Source organism: Microtus oregoni, unplaced genomic scaffold (genome assembly GCF_018167655.1).
Source record: "Microtus oregoni isolate MIOR12 unplaced genomic scaffold, Mior012 000041F_ref0000270, whole genome shotgun sequence".
NCBI classification, from domain to species: Eukaryota; Metazoa; Chordata; class Mammalia; order Rodentia; family Cricetidae; genus Microtus; species Microtus oregoni.
Genome location: NW_024543208.1, coordinates 16,925,274 through 16,952,256, shown reverse-complemented (window position 1 = coordinate 16,952,256; position 26,983 = coordinate 16,925,274). Strand labels below are relative to the sequence as shown.

At 43.0% G+C, this 26,983-nt stretch overlaps 1 protein-coding gene across 5 annotated transcripts in view; it reads right to left on the bottom strand.

Moving 5' to 3' along the window:
• The window catches only part of Fkbp15 (FKBP prolyl isomerase family member 15), a 61,073-nt gene extending 34,245 nt beyond the window's left edge, over positions 1–26,828 (bottom strand). For 4 of the 5 annotated variants that reach the window (XM_041632440.1, XM_041632441.1, XM_041632442.1 and 1 more), the window contains exons 1-9: positions 26,714–26,828; positions 20,212–20,327; positions 13,187–13,271; positions 12,621–12,690; positions 5,815–5,889; positions 5,371–5,469; positions 3,391–3,540; positions 2,239–2,307; positions 1,225–1,371 (exon numbers count right to left, since the gene is read on the bottom strand). In XM_041632440.1, the coding sequence (XP_041488374.1) occupies positions 1,225–1,371; positions 2,239–2,307; positions 3,391–3,540; positions 5,371–5,469; positions 5,815–5,889; positions 12,621–12,690; positions 13,187–13,271; positions 20,212–20,327; positions 26,714–26,766 (864 nt within the window). In that variant the 5' untranslated portion in view covers positions 26,767–26,828. Of the gene's footprint in view, positions 1–1,224; positions 1,372–2,238; positions 2,308–3,390; positions 3,541–5,370; positions 5,470–5,814; positions 5,890–12,620; positions 12,691–13,186; positions 13,272–20,211; positions 20,328–26,713 lie in introns of those variants that run through there. The other variant, XM_041632445.1, reaches the window with a different exon arrangement.
• Positions 26,829–26,983: the final 155 nt, after the last annotated feature.

Below are 26,983 nucleotides of genomic sequence, written 5' to 3'. Positions count from 1 at the left end.
TTACGTTTACAAGTCAGTATTAACAGTTTTAAACTAGTTTGTTGTCTGTGATTACCCATGATTTATTTCCCCAAGCTCAAAGAAAAATCTATAAGATGTTTAAAAATAAAAAAGGCAGCTGGGGGACATGTGGTAAGAAGATTAGATTGGCCCAGCAGAGAGAAAGGCTTCCCATTAGGAGGGCCACCTACATATAGTCATTCTATGTATTATTTGTACTATATTTTATAGTTTATAGTCACCAGCACACCATTTAAACATAATAATAACAAGGTCACTTGGGAGAAGGAACTATAAAATAACCAAAATTTTAGTATAGAAATTATAGACATTCAAAGACAGGGTCTCACTGTGTGACCCTGGCTGGCCTGAAACTCATTAGTAGATAAGTTTGGCCACAAACAACTCACTAAGATCTGACAGCTTTAATCCCAAATGTTGGGATTAAAGATATGCACCACCACACCTGGCTGACAAGATTTTTTTTTTTTTTTTTTTTTTGGTTTTTCGAGACAGGGTTTCTTTTCTTTTTTTTTTTAATTATTTATTTATTATGTATACAGTGTTCCGTCTGTCTGTATGCTTGCTGGCCAGAAGAGGGCACCAGATCTCATTACAGATGGCTGTGAGCCACCATGTGGTTGCTGGGAATTGAACTCAGGACCTCTGGAAGAGCAGTCAGTGCTCTCAACCTCTGAGCCATCTCTCCAGCCCAAGACAGGGTTTCTTTGTGTAACATTCCTGGCTGTTTTGGAACTGACTTTGTAGATCAGGCTGGCCTCAAACTCACTGAGAGCCACCACCTGCCTCTGCCTCTCAAGTGCTGGAATTAAAGGTGTGTGCCACCACCACCTGGCAGCTGACAAGACTTTTACACACTAAAAAAAGACAAGACAATGAACTCCAAGTCCATTCTCAGAGAAAAGCACTCAGATTTCTTCTAAAGCTTTCAGAAATTCCTATGAACACGTGTGTGTGTGTGTCTTGTGTATGTGTTTATATATACATATATGCAAATATGACTATGTATACAAATACATATGGTCATTATTAACACTCACCACCTACCAGCATGTCCATGTAGGTTCTGAGAACTGAACTCAGACCTCATGCCTGAAGGCAAGGATTTAACAAACCTTCCTACCCTGCCATTTCTATTTTTAAAAAGCAATCTGTATCTTCATATCTGATTTACAAGCGTTAACACAGGTCAGTTTCACTTACCCGCCTAACTTCTACCTCAAACACCAAGATTGAGTCTGTTGGCTGGGCCCAGCCTATCACTCCTTCAGAGCCAGCAGCACAGGCTGAAGGAATGATAATTAACCGTTTTCCTCCTTTCTTCATGCCCAATAGTCCATCCTCTAAGCCCTATAGAAACCAGAAGTGGGGAAAAACTCATCAGACAAAAAGAACATGCACACAAACACATAAACTTACACATATACACCACACACGCAATAAACAAACTAAAAAAAAGGAATAAAAGCTAGCATATCTGGAGTTGGGCAAACATTTAAATGCTGGGGGCAGAAGTAAATACTATTAAAAGAGTGGAAGCTAACACATATTAATCACATCTTTCCAGGTGCTATGATTAAGAATTTCACCTGCTTATTTAATTCCATCTGTTTGTTTAATTCATGATTGCTGGCATAGCCTTCACTTAAGTAAGAAAAGAGAATTTTGGAGGTTCAATAGCTGCATTAAAGACCATACACTCAGTAGGTATAAAGCTGATGCTGGACATGAGATGTGTCTAACTTCAAGGAGTATGCTTTAACTAGTTAATAGAAAAAGTCTCTAAAGAATTTGGAGGGAACAGGCATAGGCAATGAAGAGAAAAAAACTTTTGCATATGGATGAATAGACCCAGCACATTCCCACACCATGACACTGGTCACCTACTAAAATACTCATTGATAAGCAAAATTCCCAACTCAAATCAAACAGATGAGAAGCGAGCATTATGGCAGTTGCTGGAAGAAACAGTGCCACCTCTCCATTAGGCTGTGGGAACAATGGAATAATTTCATCACAGCCTTAGGAGGAAAAAGAAAGGGAGGATCCAAGAAAACAAATGCACTCATCTTCAGTATAAGAAGCAAACATTTCTCCAATGTCAACAGTGTAGAAAACACCTTCCTACCCTTCAAACAAGCATTTCCAGATTCTAGAGGTTAAGGACAGGTTAGGAATACTACAAAATTTAAGCTAAATTCCAAAACAGGCTTTTACCTTGACTACTTTTCCTGATCCCAATTTCAGGCGAAGTGGTTTATCTTTGTTAGCAGTAGAGTCAAAAACCTGTCATTTGGTAAAATAAATAAAGTCAAGTCAGTTTCAAAAACAATAATAATCATGATAATCAACTAACAGGAAATGACAGGTATAATAATGGGCACATAGCTTCTGAGGAAATTAAAAAGATAGGACTACATTATGGTTGGAGGTTATCACAACGAATGTCCCAGGAACAAGGATTTACCAAACTGGAGAGCAGCACACTTCTGGCACTATCAGCTGAGCACCTTTTCATCTATAACAAATGTTTCCATTTGGTGCTGATACAGTCCTGCCAGGAAGTTGGGATGAGGATTACTAACCTCCTTGTACGGGAAAACCAAGAGTTTAACAGATTTGGTCCAGGTCAAACCGGGATACAACTGGACTTAATCAGCTCAGCATCCTTTTTTGATACAGGTTTTTACTATGTACCCCGGATGGCCTGGAGCTCACTCTGTAGACCGGGCAGGCCCCAAACTCATAGAGATCTTCCTGCACCTGCCTTCCAAGTGCTGGATTAAACATTGACGCCACTACGGCCCACACATTCACACTTCTTAAGTCATACAATTCTTTGTCTTTTGAGAATTTAGTACTAAAAACAAACGTTTCAACATATTTACAGTGTCTGTTAAAAAGGAAATGGTAGCTAGACACAGTGGTGTGATTTTAATCCCAGAACTCTGGGGAGAGGGCAGAGGCAGGCAGATCTCTGTGAACTCCAGGCCAGCCTGATCTACCTAGCAAGTTCCAGGCCATCCAGGGCTACATAGTGAGCCTTTTTCAAGAAGAAAAAGAAATATGGTGAGAAGTTTTAAAAATAAGATCTATTTCTTAAAGATATATTCAGGTTTAAAAGTGGTAGTGAGGACAAGACACACACATCAGTTATCCTTGGGAAACTGTGTCCCTCCTAGATAGACATGAGGTGGGTGTGGGGCACTGAGCACATCTGCACAGGAGCTTTTCATGAATGTGCCCCAAAGCAGTTGTGGACACGGATCCAGCCCTCACAAGGGTTCTACTAATCAGAGTTCACTTTCCATTGCACATGGAAGGTCGCAGGCCACTTACACAGAAAGAACTTGGGAAATAAAGTCTTACCTGGCCCAGCACCTGATTCTGAAGGAGCCAGCCTGTATAGGTTACTTCCAAAGAATCTCCAATGTCTACTGCAGGACCCTCTGCTGCAACCAGATCCTGACATAGCACTGCATCCAAGGAAGAATGGCTATTGCACTTGGCCACACACACCTGCAAGGTCAAAATCAGAGCACCATCAGCTTGGTTTAAGCTTCATACATACCCATTCAATCACCACTAATATTCTTCCTCAAACAACTGCATACTAACAAGCAGGTAACAAGTTTAGAAGTAAGCCATTCCAAAGTTAGTAATCTGGCCAGGAATCAAGGTGCCTAAGAAGACAGCATTGGAGTCAGGATATCTGGGTACAGATTCAGGCATTGCCAGTTCTTAATTCTGACCTACAGCAATTAACTTAATCTCCACATATCTATCTACCCATTCCCACTTGCAAAATGAAGAAGAGCTTTGCAAATCGTATAGGGCGGCTATGAAAACTAGACAGGCCAATTCAAACAGAGTGCTTAGCAATGTGCCTAGGAAATAAAAGTAAGTATACAGAGGCTCTGATCTCATGATCTAATAATCAACTCCCAAAGACCTAACCTCCTCCTACCATCACCTCAGTGATTAGATTTCAATAATCTCCTAGGGAAAGGCACATTCAAACCATAACAGAGAACATCCATATTACAAGCGTCCTAAATAATTTTCATGAGGTGGAAAGATAAAATACAGAAAATGTAGAACTCTTGAAGGAATACACATACTTACACTTATTATACACATTTAAAAAAGCAATATAATGTGTTAATATGTGTTACTCTGGGTTGATGTAGGATAGTCTTTCTGTATGCTGTGAATATGTGTTGCTCTCATTGGTTGGTAAATAAAGCTGCTTTGGCCTATGGCAAGGCAGGATAGAGCCAGGCAGGAAATCCAAGCAGAGATACAGGAGAAAAAGGGCGGAGTCTGGAAGACTCCAGCAGCGGCTGAAGGAGCGAGATGCTAGAGCACTGGTAAGCCATCGGCCATGTGGCAATACACAGAACAGATATGGATTAATTTAAAGATAAGGGCTAGCCAGTAATAAACCAACCATTTATAATTAATATAAGCCTCTGAGTGATCATTTTAAAAAACGGCTGTAGGGACAGAGAAACAGTCGGGTCCTTACACTGGATAGCAAAGCCATGAGTGTGTGTGTTATATGCTTGTGGGGGGGCACAAGGATTCTAAGGACACCACCACTCTTGACTTTCTCTTTGTCACACAGTTCTAGGGATAGAACTCAAGTCCTCATGCTTACATGACAAGCACTTTACCAAGTAGCCTTTAAATGATTTTTTAGATGTTTTCTACAATGAGTTTATAAAATTTCAAGTCTTTTGAAATGCTACTTTTGCGGGTTCCATGTATCTTTAAGAAAATTGTGTAGCAAAAAAGGTAAGGATTTTTGCATGTATAGATGTGTGTGGTATGTGTATACATGTGTTCACATGTCTGGACACATGGATGTGAGGCTGCATGTGTCTGGAGGTCAGAGATTAATGTTAGATGTCTCCCTTGATAGCTATAATTACTGAGACAGGGTCTCTGGCTGAACCCACAGCCCCCTGTTCTGTTAGTCTAACCAACCAGTTTGCTCTGGGAATCCACCTCTGCCACACTCGTCTACCACTTATTTGAGTGCTGGGGATGTGAACTCTGGTCCTTACACTTGCACAGCAACAAGTATTTTAACACCTGACCATTGCTCTAGCATAGCAAAAAACTGTTTAATCAAATAAGCTTATATTTCTCCATTTTTCCCTTTAAACATTTCCTCAGGCAATTTCAGTAAGAACTTCTATTCTTTTCCTACAACACAGCAAGTTTAGTGGGTTCTTTACCTTGTCATTGATAACACAGAGCAGTAATGGTTTTGCCATAACGTAAGTAAGGAAGACTCCAAACAAGTACTCTGGCTTTGCACAGGAAAGAGGAAGAAGACGTTACCTGCTTATTGAACGCCACAGCAGCCTTCTCTGACTCAAACATGATAGACCAGTTTTGTCTCTGGTCATCATAAAAGGTGCAGTAGTTATTGGACCGAACCTAGAAAAAGAAAAAAAGTGTGGGTAATTCAAGCAGAGCAGCACATGGGTAACTCGACTCTCAGCTCACAGAGCATGACTGACTCAGGACTCGGAGAGGTCGTAAGGACCCCCCTCCCCAGCCTCCATTAGTCCACGACTGACTCGGGACTCGGAGAGCTAGTAAGGACCCCCCCTCCCCAGCCTCCATTAGTCCACGTTCCCAAAAGGAGCCAGGCGACCTTTTTGAAAGGTTGCTTACTGATGTCCAGGTCTGAGCAGAGGATCTTTTCCTACCAAGAATATTTAGGGCCATCTTTCCCACAGACCTAAAGGGGCTGGTGACTCCAGCATGAGGGGCTCTTACCATTAGCTCAAAGTTCAGATGAATTGTAGCCACAGTCACTGGCTGCTGCTGACTGATGTAAAGAAGGATCCTATACTGTAATCGAACACAACGGACAGAAAAAGAAAGCAGATGTAAGACATGAGGCTGCGTTCGGTCTGGGAATACGATTCTTCATTGCCCACTTTAACTCTTGTCGTTCTGGCCTCACTCTACCCATAATTAACAATAGCTTTGTTTTGTTGGCATTTCCATTCGTGTGAGGGGTAACTAAGAGATGGTGCCTGGATGTTTTACAGATGATACAAGCTAGATTGGCTGGTGCGTGCCTGTAACCCAGCACTTGGGAGGCTGACACAGGAGGACTGCCATGAGTTTGAATTCAATATGAACTTCAGAATGAAACTCTGTCTCAACAGAAAACACCAATCAACCACCACCACCAACAACAAAAATCTTCTAAACGTGAGGGAGAAATCACATAAATGATATGTGTGTGAATTTTCACATGTATATGTGCCCATGTGGAATCAGCCAGATTGAGAAAAGACCAACGTTTCCTACATCCTAATAGCTTCCTCTGCCCCTTCCTATCATAATCTCTCCCTACCCCAGGGAACCACTACTATGACTCGGTCACAGGTCAATTTCACTATAGTTAAATCACTATAAATGATTCTAGATCTTGATTTTTGTCCTGCTTTTTTTTTTTTTTTTTTTTGGTTTTTTGAGACAGGGTTTCTCTGTGGCTTTGGAGCCTGTCCTGGAACTAGCTCTGTAGACCAGGCTGGTCTCGAACTCACAGAGATCCGCCTGCCTCTTGTCCTGCTTTTTAACATAGACTCGAGCCCTGTTACTTAGCAATACTTGGTTCTCTATCGTACATCACTATTACTCTATATAAATACACCTCAGCTTATTTACTCACTCTCATCAGGTTGTGTCCAGTTGGAAACCATTATGGACAGAGCATCTGTGAACTTTCTCCATGTTTTCTAGAGGACATGGACATATACCTCCTTCTACCTAATGAACTTCTTTCCAAGTTTCTCATAGTAACAATGCATTGATAATGGATTCTCTCAACTTTTGTTTGTTTGCAAATTTATTTTGTCCTTATTTCTTACTGGTATTTTTCTTGGTATAGGACTACACACAGAGAGTCAGGATTATAGCAAGAACTACAGCATGTACTTAGAAAGATCATGGGTAAGAAAAACCATGGATGGGAAACCTCAGTGGAACTCTGAAGCACAGCTTACTTCAATACTGAGGGGACTTAAGAGATGAGTGAACAGCCACAAGGCAGAATGCCCCACTCTCTAGGACCTCTCAGATGGGACAAAACCCCAGGCCCCTCCCCCAACTCCCTCGGCTTTTCTAGCCAGCAAGCAGGAAAAAAATAAAATAAAATCTTGAATTTTGCATGTAAATGGATGGAATTAGAAAACACTATCCCGAGTGAGATAACCCAGACCCAAAAAGATGAATATGGTATGTACTCACTCCTAAGTGGATACTAGTCATAAACAAAGAATATTGAGCCTATAGTTCATGAACCTAGAGAAGCTAAGTACTAAGGTGAACCCAAAGTAAAATATATATAGACCCACCTCGAAATTGGAAATGGACAGGATTGACTGGCAGGGTTGGGAGCATGGGGGTTTGGGGAGAGGGAAGAGGGGAGGGTAGGAGGAGAAGAGAAGGGGAGAGGAGAACTTGAGGAAATGGGATGGTCAAGATGGAAGAAGGACAGAGATGAGAGCAAGGAGAGAGATATCTTGATTGAGGGAGCCATTATAGGGTTAGTAGAAACCTGGCTCTAGAAAAATTCCCAAGAATGCAAAAGGATGACCCCACCTATGACCCTGGGCAATAGAGGAGAGGAGGCCAATCTTGACTTGCCCTGTAATCAGACTGATGATTATCTTAAATATCACCATAGAGCCTTCATCCAGCAACTGATGGAGGCAGAGGCAGAGACCCACATCAGAGCACTGGACTGAGCTCCCAAAGTCCAGTTAAGAATGGAAGGAACAACAATATGAGCAAAGAGGTCAAGACCTTGACGGGTTCACCCACTGAAACAGTTTACCTGAGCTAATAGGAGTTCACCAGCTCCAGCCGGACTGAAAAGGAACAAGCATAGGACCAAACTAGTTCCTCTGAATGTGGTTGACCGTTGAATTGCTGGGGCAGACTAAGGGGCCACTGGCAGTGGCACCAGGATTTATCCCCACTGCTTGTATTGGCTTTTGGGGAACTGGTTCTCTTTGGATGGACACCTTGCTCAGCCTAGATATAATAGGGAGGGCCTTGGACCTTCCCCAAAGCAATGCCTTACCTTTTCTGAGGATTGGATGGGGGTGAGGTGGGAGGGTATGTGGAGGAAATGGGGAGGGGAGGAAGTGAGAACCTGAATTGGTATTTTTTTAATCTAATAAATTAAAAAGTTTTAAGTAAATAAGGAGAGAAAATTCAAGTTAGTAGAATCAGAAGTGGTGTTGGGGAATGTAAATAACGATTCTGCAGAAATAAAGAGAGCCTGTTTTCTAGGACTTGACATGCCTAGGGCCAGTGCAGGGCCTGCAGGTGTGGAGTCTGTGACATCCAAACTCTAAAGTGCAGACGGAGTGCCCTATGAGCACTGCTTCAAAGTCTTCAACACAATCCTGCTGCACTGAGTCCAGCAGCATACTAGAAGAATTTTGCAGTGTGGCAAAGGGTGTGTTTATTCCTGGATTTCAAGGATGGTCAGCAGAATTCCAGGTCTATCCCCGAGGCCTCTGCTTTCCTTGTTTGCCCTGAGCAAGAAACACCTGATTTCTTGACTCTTTTGTGACCCAGTCAACTGCATACTTTCCTCTTCAGGTTTGAAGATAAGCTGGGACTTATGATCACGCCGGAAATGCTGCCAAAGTTGTTTAGTTTAATGATGGAAAACATAGGTTAACTATGTTGGTAATCAGAGAGAAAATAGTCTTGGCCCACAGCCAAGTCTCCTAAACCTCATCTAAATTTCATAGCTAAATCCTCTCTTTATGAATACACCTAGGTAGAATAATTCTTTCCTTGGCTTAATCTGGTCTGATTGGAATTCTTTCACCAGCGGAGAGGCTCTGTTAAAAAAATATTCTTAACAGTTGGAGGTCCCATGAAGCTGGATCTGTTTTTCCCAACGGGCACGGCGCCAACGTGTTGGAAAATGCTCCCAAGCGCTCAGCCAGACTAGACTGGCTTTGGACTCTATGCAGGTGGGGTCCCCTGGGGTGACCCATTCATTTTTCAGGCTTTTGTTGAAGTCTTGGCCACGCCAAAAGTCTGATCCAGGCAGCTAAAACCAAGCCTTTTGCTGAGATGGGACTTGGGTGTCGGGAGATGTTCCTCACCGACTTCTCATGCACCCCATTTGTGACGCAAGGGCTCTGTTCGTGGATGCATCTCAACAGGCTTGAGTCACACAGGCATGAGCTTCCAGTGGGTCCTTACAATTCCAAGCCAATTATTCAAACGCCCTTAAGCAGCCTTTTACAAAAATATTCTTTTAAATTGGGGCTGTTTAACCTAAATTAACAACACTCCAAAAGTTCCTAGCCGAACGCTCTCATCCAGCCCCCTTTCATCTCTTCCTCTGTGCTGATTCATACCACACACAGTTTGTCCCCCCATTCTGCCTCTTCTCTGCTGATTAATACAACGCAGTTTGTCCTGCCCCCCAAAAAAAAGAAAAAAAAAAAGAAAAATCATGGATGAACTTTGAGGGTACTGAGCTAATAAAGCAAGTGAATCACAAAAAGATAAATATCATACGAGTTCACTTACATAAGGCTAAGAATGACTGGTGCACGTGCATTACACATCAGTTAAACCAACAGAGACTTCACCCACGGGCTAGAGACAAAATGGCTCAGTGGTTAAGAGCGTTTGTTGCTCTTCTAGAGCACCTGCGTTTAGTTCCCCAAATTCAAGATAGGAGACTCAAAACCATCTGTAACTCTATCTCCAAGGTAAAAGACACCTTTGGGCCCCTCAGCTACCTGCATGAATGTGCATATTCCCACATGTAGACACAAATACTTACACATAACTAAAAATAATAAAATAAATATTTTTAAGAATAAAATCTGATGTGTATTCTATTTTTCAGAGTGAAGGGTTGATCACTACAATGGTAAACTGAAGTGGCCGTAAGAGGATCATGCTGGAGGGCCGACTCGGTGGAAGCACAGCTGTGGCCCCTAATTCCTAGTGCCTGCACATGCTCCCAACTCTTCTGATTCAGTTTCAGAGGGTTCAGTGCTCTCTTCTCACCTCTACGGGCACCACACCCTCACTTGGTACAAAGAAAAACAATGAAGGTAAAATATTCATATACTTAAAATAAATAAACAAATCTTAAAAAATTTTTACAAACCAGTCTGCTTCTAAGTTGTCCTGATTCTCAGGTAGGACCTGTCCAAGGTTTTGGCTAAGTGCCTAGACAGTCTCTAACTCCTTGGTTCTTAAAGTTCTACTCAACAGACTTTTAGCTGAGTTCTTTAGCTACTTCCCCATGAAGTTCAAAATCTAGCAAACACAAGAAGAAGACAGTTGTCACTTGTCCTCTCTCTCTACAAGTGTTTCTATTACGCACCACAAAGCTGCAGAAATTGTTGACTCTGGCCCAGTGCCTGGACTTAATACCACCCCTGACCTCAACAAATGTTCCACAGGGGAAAAGCCATGTAGAGCTGCAAGACTCTGGGCTGTTAATTTCTCTTTTCTTGAGCAGTTTCTGCTTGTGTCACCTGAAGGCAGCTATATGCTCAAGGTATCCAACAGAGGCGCCCCATTGCTTTCTTTCATTTATCTTCCCTTCAACATTTCTACAGCTCCCCAGAGAGTTTTTTTTTAATCTAAAGAACTTACAATATAACTGATGCAATTTATCTGTGTCTTTCTTCTTTAAGACAGGATCTCACTGTGTAGCTCTAGAAAACCATATCTCCCTTGAGCCTACAGAGATCCTCCTGCATCTGCCTCTCAGGTCCTGTGTGTGCTATCACCAGCTATCAACTTTTTAATACGAATGCATGTTTTGTCTGCATGTATGTCTGTGTACCATGTCTGTACCTTCTGCCTGGTGTCTGTTGAGGCTAGAAGAGAGCATTGGATCCCCTTGAACTGAAGTTATAGACAATTATGAGTAGCAACGTGGATGCTGGGAATTGAATCTTGGTCCTCTGAAAGGGCAACGAGGGCTCTTAACCACTGAGCAATCTCTCCAGTCCCTAAAATTTACTTTATTTTATGTAAATGAGTGTTTTGCCTGTATATATGTCTATGCATCACATCCATGCAGAGGCAGAAGAGGGTATCAGATTCCCTGAATTGGAATTAAAGACAGCTGTGAGCCAATATGTGCGTGCTGAGAACCAAACTCAAGTCCTCTACAAGAGAAGCTGATACTCTTAACCTCAAAGCCATATCTCCAGCCCCTTATCTGCTTCTTTATAATTGCTTCTCCAACCTACTACCTCTTTCTAGCCATCAAACATAGTGATATCTCACAACTAGAGTCCTAAGATCCAAATTGTCATCTCTAATTAATAGGTCCAAATAATAGTCAGCAGCAGCTGCTAAGACACAAAACAAGATACAGCCAGCCATCATTTGCTTCCTAATGAGAAGATGGCTGTTGGGGAATATTAATTTGAGGCATGTTTCTTTTGTTTATGTTGCATGTGTTTAACTCTGTGAAGCTGTGTTACTGTATCTGTCTGAAACAATGCACGCTCTCTCTGTCCGTTCTTCTTCTCCCCCTTTCCTCTCCCCACATAACTCCCCTACCCTTACACCCTCCCAATATCCACTCAATAAACTCCCCATACCTCCCCCCCCCCAAAAAAAAGAAAGAAACAAGTCAAGCTAAGGCCAGGCATTTATAAGAAATAATAAGTCTCCATGTGTGATTTATTTGGGAGTTGGGTGGCAGGTCCACCAAAGAAGCAAAGAGGAAAAGGCCTAAAGAATAATGAGTAAAAATAACCAACAGATGGAAGATTCAGGGACACAGGAGCCAACTGCAATGGGTAACCTCACTAGATGTTGATTCAAATGGATGTACAAGAAGAAAAACCACAGCGGGACAAAGAAATGTGAACACTTCCTGGTAGTGACTGAGATTAAGATGTACTGTGAACTTGTACCACATACTTGTGTTTCAAATTTCCTATACTTGTTTTTGTGTGTCTTACAGCTTTGTCCATTGTATCAGTCACCAAGGGCAACTAATCTTAGCTGTTTGCCAAGAAGCATGAACCCTGTGTTCTCTGGGCCTCTGAAATGTGAAAATTTCTTATGTTTAACTCAATAATGTCTAACTCAACGTTCTGGAGAGGTATTTGAACTGGATTACTAACTTAAAGAAGTCAGGCTTGGAGGTATTTAGTGACATCCAGTACACTTCACACTGCTAATGTACAGTAATCAACTGTTCAACCTTGTTTTCAGACTTGCAGAGGATAAATATTGGTCATTAACATAGGCATAAACATGGAATGTGTTGATGGTACAATGAACGATCATTCCCCAACGAAGAGCATCCTTGACAGTTGACCAAAGCTTTCCAGCTCTAACACTGGAACCATCACAAAGGAAATGTCTAAAGCAAACATTCTGAGCAGCTGCACTTGCTTTAATGATGACAGCAAGCAAACCGAGGCCATCTACTGAATCCTGAACAGTCAGAGTTATCATTAGTAGCCACTCTTACCCTCTGACCCATGAGCCAGATCAGGTAGAAAAAAACCAAAGCTCTCATATTAACAATACGTGGGGCTTCTCACCTCTCTGGTCGTGTGGTTCCCCAGGACGGCAGCTCCGAATTTGCCCTGCTTTGCATATTGACCATTTATGCTATTGAAGCAAGAAAACAACAGATATCAGGACCCCTCTAAACCATGAAGGCCGTACTCTCTTTTGATACAACTAGGCATCTTGCCTGGAGAAGAGGACAGAGGTGGGTAGTTTTTAATCTAAAGCTCTTCTGCAACTTCTTTTTCTTTGAGACAGGCTCTCATTGGCATAACTCTGGCTGGTCTGGAACACACAGAGGTCCTGCAGTCTCTGCCACCCAAGTGATAGGATTAAAGTGAGTGTGATCACACCCAGCCCCACCCTCTTCATTCTCCAATCATCTATTGTCCACAGTATCCCTGAGAATTTAAGAAGCTGCTGTGGAGGGCCCAAACACTAACAGCACAGACAAGATAACGGTGAATTATCTAAGGCTCTATCTAGGCAAGGGCTAAGGAACTAGGCTGCAATGGGTGAGCTTCTGAGAAAGGACAGGAACTGCATCCTATGCTTCCCAGCCTTCCATAGCTCAGTGCTTTCTCTCCCAACTACTTACTATCGGTATGCATGCACTGCAGTCGCAAACAGCACAGATGAAATGCCTGTAGTGGCTGCTGCTGGTTTGGGTGCTGTCTGATTTCCTGAAGATGCAAAAAACAAAGGTATCATTCACTCTTTTTTTAATTTTTAATCACAAAATTAGCTTCAAAATTTCATTTCACACTTTCTGGTTAGAGTAACAATGTTTTCATTACCACTATCCTCATTGGATCCAGAGAGAGAGCTCTGTGACCTTGTCTGGTGGTGAGGAAGAGGCTCTAAGTGGGAGCTGTACACATGACAGTAGATGATGGTAGACTCACTCCAGCCCCAACACCAGACACCACAAATTTTATGGCTAGAAAAGAAGTGTTGTCTAGAAAACAGGGCCATACTACAGAGTTCTTTTCTCAATGCTCTGACAACTGGGGTATATAAAAGTAAACCTATTTCCCTCTTCTAGAACAGGGAATTTAGTGTGACGGTGTGGATAAAAGTTCCTGGAAGAAACCCCACCTGACCCTGAATCTCCTACAAGGCTGATAAACTGACGAGAAGGCCAGTGATCGGGCTGAGACAAGAATGTTTGCAGGCTCAGAGCCTAATTACAGCCTATGCTGAGCTGTCTTCAGTCTGCTTAACAGCCCTCCCTTGCCCACTCGTGTGTCTAATCTAACATCCTGGTGACTAACACGTTGAGCCTTTTGGGATGTATTAACTTAAAAGAACGTGAGCTTCTACCAACCACAAGGCTAAGAATGTCATCAGATAGCATCTGAGGCCCACAACAGATATTGTCTCAGTTTGTTTTAACCTCATGACTCCATCAATGCCCCAGGAACACCCCCTCCCACCCCGTTAAGACTTAAAGCAATAGAGGAGAGGGTGCCCAAACTGGCCTGGCCTGTAATCAGACTGATGAATATCTTAAATGTCACCATAGAACCTTCATCCAGCAACTGATGAAAGCAGAGGCAGAGACTCGCATCAGAGCACTGGGTGAGCTACCAAAGTCCAGCTGAAGAGTGAACGGAGTGAGAATATGAGCAAAGAGGTCAAGACCATGATGGGTTCACCCAACGAAACAGTCTACCTGAGCTAATGGGAACTCACCAACTCTGGACTGACAGGGAAGGAACCAGCATAGGACCAAACTAGACCCTCTGAATGGGGGTGACAGTTGTATGGCTGGGGCAGACTGCGGGGCCACAAGCAGTGGCACCAGGATTTATCCCTATTGCTTATACTGGCTTTTTGGAATCCATTCTCTTTGGATGGATACCTTGCTCAGACTAGATATAGCAGGGAGAGCCTTAGACCTTCCCCAAGCAATGTGCCTTACCCTCTCTGAAGAGTGGGGGGATGGGGGGGATAAAGGTGAAGGGAACAGGAGGAGGGGAAGTAGTGGGAACTGGGATTGGCATGTAAAATGAATAAAGATAGTTTGTTTTTTTAAAAAAAATAAAATTTAAAAAATAAATAAAGAAAACATAGTAAGTAAATAAACAATGACCTCCCCAATCATGTGAAAAGTTCCTCCATTTGTGACTCTCTCTTCTGTTCCCCAATCATGTGAAAAGTTCCCCCATTTGTGACTCTCTCTTCTGTTCCCCAATCATGTGAAAAGTTCCCCCATTTGTGACTCTCTCTTCTGTTCCCCAATCATGTGAAAAGTTCCCCCATTTGTGACTCTCACCACACTGTAACATGAGGTTTGAGAAGGCCTGAGTCTGTGATCCTGGGCCACAGTGGCTCATAGCTGACTTACAGTAAACTCTGTCCCTTTGAGGTGATGGCTGTATTTTTGCATCAATGTTTAAACTACACCCAGTAGTTAAAACTAATGTTTTAAAATGGCACATTAAGGGCAAATTGCATTCTGTTGTTTTTGTCTCCTTTGTGTAGTCCAACCTGGCCTGAAACTCATGATCTCCCTCCCTCAACCCCCTGAGTGATGGGACCACAGGTGTTCAGCACCACACCTACTGGTAAACTACAAGCTAAGCTCACTAGGTGAATATCTTCATAGAAAAGTAATAAGAGAACACTAAATAAAAATCAAGTGAATTTACTTTCACACGCCTTTTCCTCTCTTATTTTCTTGTTGGAACAACTTCCCTCAATTTTAGAGCATAAGGACATTGTAAAAAGTCAGACAGGGACGGGCAGTGGGGCGCACACTTTAATCCCGGCCCTCGGGAGGCAGAGGCAGGCGGATCTCTGTGAATTCGAGGCCACCCTGGTCAATAAGAGCTAGTTCCAGGACAAGCTCCAAAGCTATAGAGAAACCCTGCCTCAAAAATATTTTTAAAAAGTCAGATAAATATAAGAAAGCACAATGAAAACAAATCCCAGTAAGCTGAAGCATTTCTCTGTGCACATAAGCTCTACAGGAGCATTTTTAGTATTTTAATACAAAATGAAGATTCGACTTGGCCTCTTCCATTTCTCATTCACTCTCATAAGTCTTTTCTATATTCTCCAAAACAAACCTAGGTGGACGGCTCATGGCCACTGCCCAAACTGCTTCTTGATTAACTACACAAAATACGATGACCTATTCTAGGAATTTACCTAATTTCTTTTTTTTTTAACTTTTTAAAGATTTATTTATTTATTTGATGTTCATTGGTGTTTTGCCTGCATGTATGTCTGTAGGAGGGTGTCCAATCCTCAGGGACTGGAGTTACAGATAGTTGTGAACTGCCATGTGGGTGCTGGGAATTGAACCCCGGTTCTTTGGAAGAGCAGCCAGTGCTCTTAACTGCTGAGTCATCTCTCCAGTCCCAAGAATTTACCTAACTTCTAACTATGTTACATTTCTTTGGGCAGTTATCAAATTTTCTTTGTTGGTAAACATTCCTAAGACACACACATATTTTAACGTGACCTCTGGCTCTTTTCTTAGACTACATTCCTGAAAATGGAATTCTGAGGGAAGCGGTACCTTGGGAAATTCTATGTCAATTTACACTCCCATCAGGAGTACAGCTGTGACTGCCCCACATCACTGCCTATGGGAAACCGTCTTTTTAAATCTTCCCCAAGTAAGAGGAGAAACAGGACAGGAGGAGTACTGCCGCGTGGTTGTTTTATCTGGTTTACTGATTAAAGGGGACAGGAAAGTAAACATCTCCCCTGGGCTCAGGTCCAGAAGCAGGATGCTGGCCTAGAATGAATGGTAACAGTTGTGAAAATCAAGTGTCCACTGTGGTATTTGCTTATTTTCTTATGTTCTATGTTTTCCTTACTATGTTTAGAAAACAACATACAGGGCTGGAGAGATGGCTCAGTGGTTAAGAGCGTTGCCTGCTCTTCCAAAGGTCCTGAGTTTAATTCCCAACAACCACATGGTGGCTCACAACCATCTGAAATGAGATCTGGTGCCCTCTTCTGGCCTTCAGGCATACAGGCAGAAAGAATATTGTATACATAATAAGTAAATAAATATTTAAAAAAAAAAGAAAACAACATACAGTTTAATTTAATCTGTACTTCCTAGGTATATAGTACTAAGACAAATCTTTTCTCCTGATGAAGCAATCTACAGAAGCGGGGAGGCCAGCATTAGAGAATTTAGACAAGTGTAAACCCTTATCTGTGGAGGCCAGCCCAGCAGCCTCCCCGCTGTCAGGCAGCCCTGCAGCCTCCCCGCTGTCAGGCAGCCCTGCAGCACTCTCGGGCTAGTATCCCCCCAGCTCATGCTCTGAAGAGGAAACTGAGTCTGCGTCTGCCAGGGGAACAAGAAGAGCATGGCCATCACCCTGAGAGTCTCATTGACTTGAAGTTCCTCCTTCTCTGAAGCCAACATTATTCAGATTTTTGGACTTGGCATGCAAAAGAAAATCTTGCAATGTGTAGTCTTAAAAAAATTATTTTGAACAAAGTTTCCTTGTCTTAAAATTTCCTTAACTGAATGTCTCCTTGTTCAGGAGATGGTTAGATATTTTTGTTTCCGTCACTAATTACTAGTGAATTTTTCTTGAGTCCCTTTTAATCTCTTCATTAAAAAAAAAAAAAGGCTTTCTTTCGACCTACTATCTCTTTAAGGCAAAATCTGTATTGTTGCCTTCCAGTTTCTCCTTCACTTGAAAAATATTTTTCCACAGGAAAAAATAAATTTTCCTACCTTTATGAAGATAGGGAAGCTTGCTGCCAAGCCTGGTGGCCTGAGTCTGACCCTGGAACCCATATGGTGGAAGGAGAGAGCTAACCCCTACAAGTTGTCCTCTGATCCCCAGACGCACACATGCCTATCTACATACATACAAGCAACTAATCCACTTTTTAAATGAAAAACAAAATGTAATGATTTCATCAGATAAGCCTGAGGTAGTTTGTTTTCCTTCAGATCTGTATGCTCAAGGCCTTTACATGGGGGCAGAAGTGCACAGCTAGTGAAGAAACTAGGGGTGCACAAGGGGGCACAGAGCTTGATGGGCTGTGGTAGCCCCAATTTGCTCTTGTTCCCACTTCCAAATCCTCTGTGCTTTCCTTAGTGTGAAGAGCAGTACGAATGTGTTTAAGAAATGCATTAGCTCTTGATAATGCGCCCTAAAATTCCCTGGAGTCGTAGCCGAGTTTGTGCACTGTCAGGCACAGTGACACATGCCATGCCTGGAATCCCAGCCTGTGAGGGCAGAAACAGCAGGATGTCAAGCTGGAGGCTAGCCTTGTCTACATGGTGAGAGGCACTGCTTTGGACTTAGCTTTTGCAAAGGCTCCAACAGGAAAAAAAAACAAAATACAGTTACTTGCTTTATAATTCCATATCGCCAAGAAAAACAAAGATTTTAAAACTGATCTTTTAAATCAAGAGAGATAAATAATATCCAAGACCCCAAATTTGCACATGGCTGTGTCTGGTGACATGTCAGAAACCTCACATAGACCAGTATCTATTGATTATTTTCTTCTTTTACAGGGAAAAGAACTTGAAAATGGCTAATCTACTTTTTGGAATCTGACTTCTTCAGCTCTTTTTTGCCTATATAAAGCCAAGGTCCTACCCTCAACTTATCAGAACGTCTCATTTTATACCATGGGATTTCCTGATTCTAGAGTTGCAAATAAAAGTCAGTTTTAAAAGGTCTCAAGGGCTGGAGAGATGGTTCAATGATTGTTAAGAGCACTGACTGACTTCCAGAGGGCTCAAGTTCAATTCCCAGCACCCACATGGTAGCTCACGCTGTCTGTAATTCCAGTTCCAGGGGACCTGACACTCATGACAAAACATTAATGCACTTAAATTAAAAATAATTAAAAAAAAATCTTAAAACTTTTCTGAGCCGAGCGGTGGCGGCGCACACCTTCAATCCCAGTACTTGGGAGGCAGAGGCAGGCGGATCTCTGTGAGCTTGAGGTCAGCCTGGTCTACAGAGAGAGTTCCAGGACAGGCTCCAAAGCTACACAGAGAAACCCTGTCTCAAAAAAAAAAAAAAAAAAAAACTAAAAGAAAAAAATTCTGAAATTTTATTTTTTGACATTGCTGCCGAGGCTCCTCAGGACAGAGCCAGCCACCAGGAAAACAATTACAGAATTAGGGACTATAACTTCTAGCTCCTCTCACCGGCTTTCAGGAAAGATAGGCTACAGCAAGCTGTATAAAAACTCTTGAACCACAAAGATTGAAGAGTTTCCAGGTTGTAAAACACAGATACCAGGAGGGCGGTGCACCCAGGGGGGAGAGGGCCCAGAAGCTAGACATCTCTAGACCTTTCTACCACTGTCCCCTCCAGTCATCTCCTCATCCACATGAAGAGATGTGCATATGTATCTCTATAATATCTTTTTAATAAACCAACATTAAAGAAACAAATAATTACCCTGAGTTCGATGCACAAGTCCTGTCAATTAACTGAACCCAGGAGATGGTGTCATGGGGCCCCTGGCCAGTCAGAAGTACAGATGGCCTGGTTTCTTAGTGAGGAAGTCTCAGAAAACTAAACCTCAATCCGAGGGATTGCTTCAGAATGGAACTGAACTATAAGATACTCAAACTGTGTCAGCTGCAGAACCATCTAGAATGTAAGGAAAACCCTACACACTACAAGGATCACAGAAACATACCAGGTTAAAGTCGGAAGGAATGGACAGGAGTGCTTATGCCTTTCGTTTACACGGCCATACATGAGTGATCTGCTTCAGCTGCTCTCTCAGTACCCAGCTGTGGATCCTCAGACTAGTTAGCATTACCTCTGCACACTTCAGTCTTCGAGTATTTAATTTAATGCCCACCACTACCTGCTCTCCTGGGGGCTCCCTTATCATCTTTGGCAAGGTGTAGGGGAAAGAAAATGCTGTGGATTCAGTCAATTCAGGATTCCAATTTCAACTCTGCCTCATAGCCTCCAAAATCTGGTCACGTCACCCACTTTACAACATTATCTTGAGTATGAAGTATGTCGATCCATGTAAAGCCCCGAAGACACATAGAGGTATTAGTCTCTCACGCCCCTTCCTTTCCACAGATGCCGTTTAACAAATGATTCCTGTGCCTTTCACGATGAATGAACCAATGTAACAATGAGCACTTTGGGCGGTTTTGGGCACAAAGGGCAGAAGAATTTGTCCCCATCAGTTCCCAACAAAGGCCACCATCTAGCTGCTCGAACCCGGGACCGGAGAGCTTCTAGAGGCAATGATCACTGGTGGTGAGCTTGGGCTGACTGATGGAGGACAGAGGACTTGGTGTGAGTACTGGCAACTTCATGTGATAGAAAAACAAAATAACTGACAGAAAACTTAAGGAAGGGTGTGTTCTGGTTCAGTTTGAGGGCACGGTCCATTGTGGGGGCAGGAATGGCAGCAGGCGCATGAGATGGCTGGCCATGTGTACCACAGTCAAGAAGTAGAGGGAAATGAATGCTGCTGTTCATCTCACTTCCCCTTCCACTGAGCTGGATCCCTCACCCAGTTAGTCCAGAGTGAGTCTAAATCCTATCAAGTCAGCAACCAATACTAACCATTAAAGCACGTCACCTCCAAAGACAGCCATCCAAGCAACCCATTAAGACACAATGCTAATGCCTCTTAAATTACCTGTTGCTGCTATTCCCTGGCCTTTCTTAGGCTGCTTTGGGGCTGTGTACTGGAAGAATTCATTTCCATGGCCCGTAGTTGCTTGATCCAGTCCAAAAAGAGAAGCCAGCCTGGCACTGTTAATGAAAAATGAAAATAAAATTCCGTATGACATATCTCAAACTTTTAATCACTGAAAATGCTAATGCCTGTGATCGTAAATATCTTTGGTAGTGTAGCCCACCATTCGGTAACAGAAGTAACAGCTGAAGCTCTCTGAAATCAAGATTATATCTGTTATTTGAAATCAATAGCTGACCCAAGTTCCATCTGATTTACACTTTGTAAAGATTTCTCAAAGACATTCCCCACTTCCCACCTCACTGCCACTTCCCACCTCACTGCCACTTCCCACCTCACTGCCACTTCCCACCTCACTGCCACTTCCCACCTCACTGCCACTTCCCACCTCACTGTCCTCATGACATCATTTATGATGCCATCACCTCTGTATCATTTTTATCACTGCAATAATCTCCTAATTCAACCCCCTACCTACATCTTGTGCAGTTTTTTCTCCCCCCATACCTACTCCAGTACTGGGAAGTGACCATAGGGCACTGAACACGCCAGGCAAGTGCTCCAGTACCAGGCTACATCCACCACCATCACGACGGAGTCTTGCCAGGCTGGCCTTGACCTTTCAGTCCTCCTGTGCAGCCGATATCACAGGCCTGTGCCACCAGACCCAACTCTTCTCTACTTCTCATGCATTCCACACACCGCACCTACATAATCATTCCTGATGACTGTTCAGTGTTAGTAAGATAGAGATGGCTCAGTAAGTGAAGGTGCTTGTCGCCAGTCCCGATGACATGAGCTCAGTCTGCAGAAACCATGTGGTGAGAGGAGAGACACAATTCCTACAAGATGCCCCTGGCCTCTATACTCACGCCATGACAAACGTGTGTGTATCCATGCATCTACATAGATACACATTCACATGTACACACAATACACACTATAAATAAGAAACAAATAAATGTAAAAAAAATATTTTTTTCTAATTCAAACTCTACAAAATGAAGATGGTTTTAGAAGATCCTTTAAAAATTCATCCCCTTACTTCCAAGGCTTCAGACATGGCCATTTCTTATCTCTAAGTCTGTGCCACAGCTACTATATGGAACTTTCAGCTTCTTTTCTTTTAAAAGATTTTAAATATTATTGTCATTGGTTGTCGTTGGGTTTTGTTTTGTGTATGTGTGTTTCCTTCTTTTTTTTCTGTCCTAGAAATCGTGATTTTGCCCGCATTAGACTGTGTCACATGCATGCAGTGCCCACAAAGGCCAGAAGAGGGCACCAGATTTCATGCAACTTGTGTTAAAGAGGGTCAAGGCAAGATCTTTTTAAACTCCAGCCTTTAAGATATGCTTATTCTTCCTACCTGAAGCATTCTTCCTGCATTTGGTCTCCCTGGAAGCTAGCCTGATCTAAGTTAGATGCCTCCTAGGGCTTCAAAGATGTTAAGCACTACTAAGTGCTAGGTAAACACAGGTGAACAAAACTGGATTTTTTTTTAATAAGCATGTTTCCGTGAAAATATTTTTATCATCTTTTCTTCGCTTTTCCCGGAAACTTTTTTGTGCTTATATTTGTCTTGAGAATCTCCAAGACCACCCTCAGTTGTTTTGTTTGTTTGGTTGGTTTTTTGTTTTGTTGGGGTTTTGTTTTTTTGTTTTGTTTTGTTTTGTTTTTTCTGAGACAGGGTGTCTCTGTAGCTTTGAAGCCTGTCCTGGTGTAGCTCTTGTAGATCACGTTGGCCTCAAACTCACAGAGATCCGCCTGCCTCTGCCTCCCGAGTGCTGGGATTAAAGGCATGCGCCACCACCGCCTGGCTGAAACGGATTCATTTTCCAGAAGTTTATGGTCAAATGAAGAGACTAGATATCACAAATTATGAGTTATCCAAAGGGGCAACCATTAGAGTGTTGTACTCCACTAACTAAGTCCTAAATTTCTTTTAATTCTTACCCAGTGTGTTGTATTCTGTTATAACAACACAAATCAACTGAGAAAACAATTAACTCTAAAATCCAGTCTAGCCCTGAACTCCTCTTCTCCTAAGTTGGGGTGTACAAATTCTGAAACTTCTCAACAACTCAAATCTAGCTTTTTTAAAGTATAATTCATGGGCTCGAGAGATGGCTCAGCAGTTAAGAGCACTAGCTATTCTTCCAGAGGTCCCAGGAACCACATAATGGCTCACAACCATCTGTAACAAGATCTGGCACCCTCTTCTGGCCTGTAAGCAGAACACTATATACATAATAAATAAGTAAATCTTAAAAAAAAGTATAATTCATATGTGTGCACAAATACATATTAGTATTTCACAAAATACATTCAATATGGTTTGGACCTATTATTCTTTTCTTAAAGAATCTAGAATGCTTCCTTTAGTGTCCTGCAAATGGGGCCACAAACGTTTACTTTAAAGACAAAAAGGTTTAAATTACAATGCAAATGTAATACTTGAGAGTAATGCTGATTCAAGTATGATATCAACAAATGCTAAAAGAACATAGGAGAAAATGAGAATTTTTCTTTTAGCCAGGGTGACTTAAAGACTCCCTGTCCTTCCTTCTTTCCTTCCTTTTCTTTCTTTCTTTCTTTCTTTCTTTCTGTCTGTCTGTCTGTCTGCCTTTCTTTCTCTTTTTGAACAGGAGAAATGCTTTTATTGGAAGAGCAGTATGGACATGAGAGGAAAGGATGACAGAAAGCAAGGGAGGGGGACTCTCTTTTTAAAGACTGTTTGACTATGAGATCTGTACATCAAGCTGGACTTGAACTCACAGAAATCTATCTTCCTCTGCTTCTGAGTGCTGGGGATTAAAGACGTGCCACTATGCCTGGCTGAGATTCCATAAAGGAGTAAAATTCTGGAATAGTGAAAAACTGTAATGATCTGTCCTGTCCCTTTAAGAGACAAGCCACGCCCACTCCCCCCATCTGCTGAGGCAAGAGATCTTCAGCTTCCAGCCTGAATCCTTTCCTCCTTTCCTTTTTCATCTCCCTCTCGAATTCTGCCTCTCCCCACTTCTGTCTCTCCCTTCTCTCCCTCTCTGTCTCTCTCTTCCTCTCTCTGCTTCTCTGCTCTTCTCTTCTCCTTCTCCCCCTTCCCTTCCATAACCCACTAAATAAATATCCAACCTCATTCTGCATGGAGTGCCTATCCATGTCTCTGTCTCTTGCTGGCCGTGTGTCTCCCTGCCTGGGACCAGCCGCCTTCGGAGACCTGCAGTGCAGTCTTATGGTGTGCCCATCCGTCTGTCTCTCCTCATGGCCTGCTGCTACTGCTCGGGGACCTGCAGCATTTTTGCTGCTGCAGCCGCTGGGGATCCTGCAGCATTTTACTTTTATCATTTTAAATTTTTTAAAACTTATTATTACTTTGTATGTACAATGTGTATGTGTTTGCCTGTGTAGGGCGTGTATGTTCATGCAGGACCAGAGGGCAATTCAACTTTGTGCAATTGGTTCTCATCTTCTATCTTTGTGTGGTTCCTAGGGATTAAATTTAGGTTGTCAAGGCTTTATCCATGATAGGTATTATTGCTTGCACACAAATAACTGACATTAAAGGAAGGACAGGTGGGATGCAGCTCAGAATACTCACTCGAGTATTTGAGCCCAGGAATTTAAAATTTTACAGTGTAATATAGTGAGATGCTATCTCAAAACAAGGCCTTGTGGGAGCTGGAAAAATGGTTCAGATGTTAAGAGCACTTGTAGAAGACTTGGGTTCAGCTTCCAGCATCCAGATGATGGTTCACAACCATCTGCAAGCCCAGCTTCAGAGAACCTGACACCCTGTACATATACTCGTACACACTAACATTAAGTAAATAAATCTAAAGTTTTCAAAGCCTTTTGATTTTATGTTTATCATTGCTGGATTGATTTTATTCTACTGCTTAAAGGGTAGGAATTATGCCTTATTCCTCTCCGTATTAGCTGAAGTCAAATATGATGTACTTAGCAGACATTTGCCTATTTCTTCATTTCAGAGTCATAAACGTGGGGAAAGGGCTAAGACCAAAGGAGAAGGCATGTCTTTTGATTACTGCTTTTAGGTTAACCATTGATTTTAACGTTGGGGAACTTGCTCAGGTTAGATTAGTCTGGTTAATCAACACACGGAAGGCAGAAGCAGGTGGATTTAGCAGAAGATGGAGGCTAGTCTGGCATAAATTGTGAGTACCAAGCCAACCAGAGACGCACAGTAAAATTATGTCTCAAAAACAAACAAGTAAGGAGGGCCAGGCGGTGGTGGCACACGCCTTTAGTTCCAGGAGGCAGAGGCGGGCGGATCTCTGTGAATTCAGTCACATAACCAACCATCCTAGACATTAGTACTCGTGCTTTGATTACTTTTCAATATCCTAAGGAGGATCAAGAAAGTTGTGAAGTTAAGTCACACTGCGGGCAGCATTTTACAAGTAAACTGCACTGCAAAAGAGGAACTGAAAGGCAGTGTCGTGTTCACAGTCAGCTGCTCCACTTCCTTAACAAAGCCAAATCAGAGACCGCTCACGAAACTTTCTGTAGTCTTGTTTCTTCATTTAATGTGTGTGTGTGTGGGGGGGGGGTGTTTTGTCTGCACGTGTGTCCTGTGCACCATGTTCACGCCTGGTGCTCAACAAGGCCAGAAGACGGTGTTGGATTCCCAGGACTGGAGTGAGATGGCTGTGAGCCACCATGTGGGTAGTGGAATCAAACCCAGGTCCTCTAGAAGAGAAGAAGCCAGTGCACTTAACCACTGCACCATATTCCCAGCTCACTTTTCCTGTCCTGAAGCTTAAATTTGATTCTGGTTTCCTAACTACTACTGGGGACAAAACTCAATCTACCTTTTTTTTGTTGAGTCTTTCATCATCCTAGGACCCTCAGTCATATCTGTAATGAATCTCGAGTCCTTCATGAAGCCTGCTCAGGGAAGCAGACCTGCTCAGGGAAGCAGACTAGCTGATCCCGGAAAAACTGTTCTTGGGTCAGGAATCAGGAGAAGAGCACATGACTGTCATCTGCCTAGTCAGCAGCAGATTCTTTGATGCATGGAAGTTGAGAGCCTTAAAATTCCTTTAAATATTCTCACATAGTGAAGACTATGAAATTAAAATATGCCTTAAAGCTAGGTGTGACACCACATGCTTTTAATCCCAGCATTCAGAAGGCAGACAGGCAGATCCTTGTGAGTTCAGGGCCAGCTTGGTCTACAGAAAGAATTCCAGGGCAGCCAGGGCTTCACAGTGAAACCATCTCAAATAAATAAACAAACTTTAAAGATATTCAAAAGGCCCCATATACAGACACACACAAAACAGGTTTTGGCTGAAAATCAGGTCAACAGCAGAAGAGGTTGTAAATGTTTGGGGAGAAATATGAAAGAATGGAAACATTTTTCTAGTCAAAATGGTAACTTCAGGTTCACTGAGAGAACCTGTCTCAAAAAATAAGGTGGAAGGCTACAGAGATCACCTGATAGTGAACCCCTGTCCTCTACAAACATGTTCACAGAATGCATACACCACACATAACGTGACATGCACACATGTGTGTGTGCATGCATGCATGTGTGCACATATAAGTAAAACCAAAAGAGAGCTAGTCATTTTACGGTCATTTCTGTATTGAATTCCAGTATAGCAGATCAATCACTATTGTGACCGCTCAGCATCTGATAGGATGGGCATGTTGATGCGTCTGTCTTTTCTTAAGTAGGTTCATCACTATGCAGAAAACTTGTACAGTACATGTTCAAAGAGGGGCTCTGCAAAGATGTAAGCTTTGCAGTTACCAAGGCTGAAGGGAGTCGAGAGGTCCACTAAGACAATGGAAGGATGAACAACACTAAGTTAATTGTTAAAGGCGGGGAACCTCCCTTTTAAAACGTCTCTCCCGCTGGCTTTAAGCCTTGGGTGATTTCGCAGGCACTTCCTGAGCAATCAGCATCATCCGGGAGTAAAAGTCCCGAGTGCCACAGTGAAACGGCAACATAAGCAGTTCTGTCAGGACTTAGATTTCAGTGGCTTCCACGTGCAAAGACTCGTGGGAAGAAGGAGATAAAGCAGTCTATTCTGCCTGGGGCTGTGAAGGCAGAGAACCACCGAAAAGGTAACGTCCACGGTAGGCTTTGGAGGAAGCTGACCCTCCAGCTCCTGGTTCAAAGTGTCACCACCTGGTTCACCGGAAAGAGAAAGTTTCTTGAGTTTACAACTCATATTTATAGGAGCTGAGTCCTATAAAAGCCCCGAGGCAGGCAGTCTTCTGGGCAATCATCTCCATTTCACTGGAGATACTGTGATTCATAAAGCAAAAGGGTGTCAAGGGAGATGCCAGGTCCTGAACCAAATCTGACACCAGAGTGCGGCCAGGGTCTGGACCCGGAAGAGACGGACCCCTGCAGCCACCCACCGGTCTCTCGGCCCTGCGCTCCGGCCCCGACATCTCAACCACTCACCCGCCGCTTGGAGAGAGGAAGTCGGTGTCATCCTCGTCCCCAGCCCCGAACATCACGTCGGCTTTTGCTCGAGTGAAGGGAGGAAGCCGGATGTTCCCAGGGCCTGTCACAACCGATGTCGTAAATTGCCGCAGCGGCGAGCTGCTTTCCGGCAGGAAAACTCTCTCGTAGTAGCGGGGCCCAGAGGAGACCCGGCGGTGGAGAAGGTGGAGCAAAGGCAAATGACACGGTGAGCGCCTGGTGACGCGAGGCCTCGCCAGCCCCCCGAGA